The sequence below is a fragment of the Labrus bergylta genome, chromosome 5, assembly GCF_963930695.1.
Source record: "Labrus bergylta chromosome 5, fLabBer1.1, whole genome shotgun sequence".
In the NCBI taxonomy this organism is placed as follows: Eukaryota; Metazoa; Chordata; class Actinopteri; order Labriformes; family Labridae; genus Labrus; species Labrus bergylta.
Window position 1 is genome coordinate 2,352,376 of NC_089199.1, and position 6,125 is coordinate 2,358,500.

Sequence of the window (6,125 nt, forward strand, 5' to 3'; positions counted from 1 at the left end):
TGTGACATATGAGATATGCTTGATGTTTCATATTGAGTGAAATGCCTGTTGTTTAGTTAGCAAAGAGAACAAGCTGGCAGCCACTATGACTGGCACTTCAATGATTGTAAAGGATCCTCAAATGAATCCCCCTCCCCCCCATCTCCTTCATCTAGTTCTGATGGCTGACAACACAACAGGATTTTGATTATGTTTCCAGGGAGAAGGTGAAGTCATCACAAGATAACAAAGGAGTTCTTCACTTTCATGAAATCTGATGTGAGAAAATGAAATGTATAGCGACAGCTGCATCTCCCTCATTCTCCTGCTCTTATATTATTTGGCCTTCCTGCAGCGATTAATCCAACATGTCCTGCCTGTGCACACCTGGCTGCATCTGCTTATAACGAGGCTGTACTCAAGGCGTCTCTGTTTGGGCTCCTTCAATTTTTAAATTAGGCTCAATACTGATGGCAGCAGGCAGACATTCCTTTATCGTCAGCACATAAAACAGAGGACATTGTTATGACTGTGATGGATATCATTGAAATAAGAGATCACATTTACATCTAAAGGATTATCAATCATAAAAATGTCAGTGTGAACATATTGGAGTGCTTCTACAGGATTGACTGGGGCTTAAACCTTTTGGGAGCTTTCACTGACTATCTCTCTCTGTGACTGTTTGACAATAATTAGTCTGATAATTAGTTTGTAGACTGCAATATTTACTACAACTACAACTCTACAATTCACTTAGCAGACACTTTTATCCAAAGCGACGTACATCAGAGAGTAAGTACAACACAAGCAAGGATCTAGAAAAAAGGGAACAATGTCAGTAAGAGCAAACGATCAGCTTTGAGTCTGATTGGACACACAGGTGCTGACAGGAAGTGACCAGAGGCAAAGCACAACATTGAGGACAGTTCTTGAGAGCTCTAATCAGTATAGAAACCATCTTATAAGTCATCGTTATCAAATAAAAACCATCGTCATTACCATCATCATCATCAATAATATGGAGACCATCATCATTAAGTTAGTAGGTATTCATGAAAGAGCTGGGTCTTTAGCTTTTTCTTAAACGTGCAGAGGGACTCTGCAGATCCAATGGAGTTTGGAAGTTCATTCCACCACCAGGGGGCGACAGAGGAGAAGAGTCTAGTCAGCGTCTTAAGACCCTGTTGTGAAGGTTGGATCAGACGCCTTTCATTGGCAGAGCGTAGTGGGCGGGAGGGAGTGTAGACCTGGATAAGAGAGTTAAAGTAAGGAGGAGTCGTTTCTGTGTCTGTTTTGTAAGCGAGCAGCAGAGTTTTAAATTTGATGCGAGCAGTAATTGGGAGCCAGTGTAAGGAGATGAACAGCGGAGTGACATGTGCTCTTTTCGGAAGGTTGAAGACGAGTCGTGCTGCTGCATTTTGTATCATCTGCAGGGGTTTGGATAGTATTTAAGTACAAGGCATAGGGTTGCATAGATAGAGCCATACATAACAATAAACAGTAAGTCAGTTTGATATACTACAGACACGTGTCATTTTATGATGGCAAGAAAAAAAGAGTCAAATCTCAGTTAAGGGGCAGCTTTGGCTCAGTGGTAGAGTTGGTACTCTTTTAATTAACCAGAAGGTTGGACGTCCCATTTCACCCCAGGACGCTCCCGATGGTGTAGCCAGCGTGAGTGAATATGTGTGTGTGAATGTGACATGTAGTGTTAAAGTGCTTTGAGTAGTCAAAAGACTAGAAAAACGCTCTATTACAGTTCATTTATCATAAACCATTTATTCATTTGATAATATGCTTCATTTATTTGCATAGTTGCTTTGGAATGATTTCGTGAAACCAAATATTTAAAAAATTAAACCAACAATTTGTGTCCTGACTATCTTAAAGTATTTTGTGATGTACACTCTTGTATATTTGAATGGAAAGTACCCCACCATGTGTTACATTTATGTTACTACAAAACAAAACAAAATGTGGACCCTTTACAATTTAGGTATGTTTTTTTTTTTTTTAAGAAATTACCCATAAGAATTCTAACAGATTCAGTTTTAGAATTTTATGTATGCACAGTAAGAATAGCATTGCTTCAATTTAGAAAGAAAATGTTGTTGTCCTCCAATTTTTATTTGTCACTGTGAACATTTTCAATGGTTCATCACTGGTGTCACTATTGACAAAAGATCTTATTCATTAATCTGTCTCAGTAAGCTAGACTACGAACTTTATTTTCCACACCACCAGTTATATTTCCAAAACTATAATTCAGTATTTTTTAATTATATGCCCCTTAAAATATATATAAGTGGTAAATATTAATGGTTGTTCATTTTCCTTGTTGATATATTAACTTGTCTCCAGGCCTTGTTGTTTACTCCGTTATACGAAGTTTTCTCAAATAAATCAAGTCCGATTGTAACATCACTCTGAGAGAGGCACTTTAAACTACAGTGATCATATTAGAAATGTTTCTTGTGTCCTTTTAGGGTCAACAAATGGAGCCCATCTTGATGAGAATGATCCAGCTATGAGAGTTCACTTTTTGCTATCAATGATCAGTAATCAAGCTCACTTTTATGTCAGTTTTTCTAAAAATAATTGGATGTAATCCAGACAGACTTTTAACAATTACCAATCCAGATGACCAGTGCTCTAAATGGGACTTCATACAAAATACTTTGTCCACAGGGGAGAGCCAAAAATACACTTAATGAAGGATGCTGAGGTTGCTTCTATTTAAATACTTCATATGTGACTATTTGGTCAAATATTCTATTAGGACTAAAACAATTATTTGACATCATTTTGTCTACCTCACCTTCAGTGTCTGATAGTGATACAGCTATTCAACTGCAAAATATATCAGTATCAGTGTGTTGACTGACCTATTCAGAAGTTGTATACATTTTGTGTTTGTTATCCAGCTCTCTTCTGGGATCTGGAGAACACTGATATTCTTGATCTGTTATCCCAATCCTGCTCCAAAGTTTTGAACACACACTTTATGTTTTATCCAAATAAAAACCAAGACTGAATGACTTGATCAAATACGATAGCTTGAATGTGAGGACATTTGAACAACATGGCCCTGGAGGTTAACCTCTGTGTCTATTACAGCAGAGAACCACTAATCATTAGCACCATATCATGAAGTTATTTCTGTTAACATTTAACACAAGACAACTGCAGCTGATACTTTCAATTTCTACTTTATTAAAAAATAACATTTAATAAGCAATGGTACAACACTGTACAGTAGAGTGTGTGCAGAGGGAGCAAGGGGTGTCCCAGAGAAGACTGTGAGTGAACGGCTGCTGGTCAGCTGTGAGGACGTTCTCCTGTTGTCTCATGCTGCATTCATCGCACATGGAAGCATCGCTGGTGTGCTTTCTCTAGCAACATCAGAGCTTTGTCACACTCTGAAAGTGTCACATCTCATTACTTTAGTTTTCTCAGGACATTCAGCTGGTAAATGTTCTTTATGTTTTCAATGTTTAATGTAATTTCCCCCCTCCCTGCAACAAGCAGAGTGAGGAAAAAAACTCCAAAAACCCTGAGTTTCTGACTTTTATAATAGCTGTTGAAGTCAAACATTAGTGCCCTCATGTAATGAATGCAGCATTGGTCCTGAGAGGAGGAAGGTTAACTGAAGCATCTATTGTTGGCAGAGGAAGTACCTGATTCCATGATAAACAAAAAAATCCCTTCTAAAAATCAACCACAACTGAGCCTATTCAAAGACCTCGTGTGAATGACTGTTGTAGTGGAAAACTCAGGCGAACATATACCTTTGGAGACTAAGCCCCCTGTAAAAAAGAAAAACCCCAGACAGGTTCAGTTAATACTGTATGGCCCTATTATAGTCAATTTCTGCCTAATCTTAGACATTTGTCATAGTGCACGTCATAAAAAAAGGAACCTTAAAAAAAAGACTAAATGGATGTTAGCGCTAGACAAGTGGTATTTCAGAGTGTCACATTGTTTCACAAATTATTGGAGCAGCCTCACAAATGGGTTGGTTCATATTGTAATGGTCAACATGACACAGACACTGAGATGGCAGTATTTAGCTCTGCAGAATGTAACACCATTAAGAGGAAACAAGGAAGACAAACTAGTCAACTGTTGAACGGGGGCTTTTCTTGATTTGCCTGTGCCACTTTTTGACGCTGCTTCATAAAAAAACAACAGTTTAAAACTGAGTCAGACAAAACACAGGTTTCTTTTTCTTGTGATCAAATTGCTAGCTTATATAGAAGATATGATTTATTTATGGACACACTGATTCATTATTTTTTGTTCCTAAAACAATGACAACATGAGTCAAATGAGATGATTTTAAGTGAACTGAGTTGATATCAAGCCAATCATGGTGCTGGACATTGTTGCATCTCAATGTCAAGGCATGTGTGGAAGACTTCATCATGCTTATTATGACTAAGGAAAGGCTAGATAATTCAAAAAGACTAGCTAATAACTAAACTTGTGTTTTAATGCTCGGTGACAAGTACAAAATTAGATCAATGACAAACTAAACTGGCTAATGAAGATTCTAATGAGGGTATGGTTTGGAGAAGTACAAGTTAAGAAACTCTCTTAGATAAGCAGAAACCCTAAATATTGGAAGGTAGAAAAAAACCTTGTCCTAATGGCAGTAATTTTAGCTTTTTGTAGGCAAGTTTCCAACATCATGATGATTCACAAACTGGGGAATCTAACAAAAAACATTCATCATTGCCCTGAGAAATACGTTCCCTCACGGCTATGGGTCTGGAGATGTCTTTTGATTTTGTCAGAGCGGCTGAAACATTTGCCACACACAGGACAACTGTACGGCTTCTCCCCAGTGTGGATCCTCATGTGTACCTTCAGGTGAGCCATCTGCGTGAAGCCCTTTCCACATATCTGACAGCGGAATGGTTTTTCTCCTGTGTGGCTACGCTGGTGCTCCTGGAGTCTGCCAGAGGAGCTGCAGCATTTCCCGCATACTCCACAGCGGTAAGGTTTTTCTCGAGTGTGCACTTGTACATGCACATGCAGGTGGCCGACGTGACTGAATGCCTCTCCACAAACTTTGCAACAATATGACGACATGTGGCCCTGTATGGGGGATTTTTGATGGGGGCAGTCCACAGCATTGGCTGCTTGGTTACGCATGTGAGAGGCCTGTCCTCTGTTAGCTCCATTTCCAGTTCCCTTTGCACCAACCATCTGTCCTCCATTCTCCACCCCAATAATGTCAATGTTGTTCTCGTTTGGGCAGTTTGGATTTACTGGTGCAAGGGGCTGTGTGCCGCTGTTGGAAGAAACAGAACCTCTGTGGCCTCCTCCACTCTCTACCTTCACATGTCTCGAGGTGCCTCGGGATCCAGGGTCCCTCTCCCTGTTCTCCACGCCTTGACTCTGAGGGTGGTTGGATGTATGGGGGACATCCTGAGGGTATTCATTTACAACACGAGGGGGAGTGAACATGGTCTCCGGTGTGGTGCAGGAGCCATGGCCACGAAGCTGATCATCTCCTTGGTTGACACGCAGATCTCTCTTATCCTTAATCTGAATTGGGATGCGTTCTTCATGCCCCATGCTGGGACTCCACTCACGACGTGGATGCTCACCATCCTCCTCTTCCAATAGGGCCATGGACGGGCGATCTGAGAACACAACAAAAGGAAGCTCAGATAAAAATATTACCTACACAACCAGGCCCATGACCCAGAGCAACATACACTACATGGGACAAAAAGAACTTGCTCCCCAACTTAGTTTATGTTCAACACAAGGGCAAGAGACTTTAAAGCTTCAGTAGGGCAACTAGATCACATCAGAAATTGTATCATACACTTCTACATAGGTTTCCTTTCCCAGAAACTTTTCAATTGATAGTTAAAATAACAGCTCTATTTTGTGGACTAGAATAAACAGATAATGTTTGTAATAGAAACATAAGCTGTAGTGATATACACCACATGTCTAAAGTCTTAGCTCAGAGATCCGCCATGAAACTGTTAAGCAGAGGGGTAAACGCAATGTGGAGTTGTTGTGTTAAATCATTATTTTAGTGAGAGATTAATGAAAAGAGAAGAGCTTCTAAATTGTTTCACTCCACAATAACAAAAATCCAGAAAAACACGAGTGTGGTGTAT

At 39.8% G+C, this 6,125-nt stretch overlaps 1 protein-coding gene across 1 annotated transcript in view; it reads right to left on the minus strand.

Moving 5' to 3' along the window:
• Positions 1-3,175: 3,175 nt before the first annotated feature.
• Positions 3,176-6,125, minus strand: part of LOC109984206 (zinc finger and SCAN domain-containing protein 22) — a 4,025-nt gene continuing 1,075 nt past the window's right edge. The window contains exon 2 of the mRNA XM_020634257.3: positions 3,176-5,633. Within this exon, the coding sequence (XP_020489913.1) occupies positions 4,714-5,633 (920 nt within the window). The 3' untranslated portion in view covers positions 3,176-4,713. The remainder of the gene's footprint in view (positions 5,634-6,125) is intronic.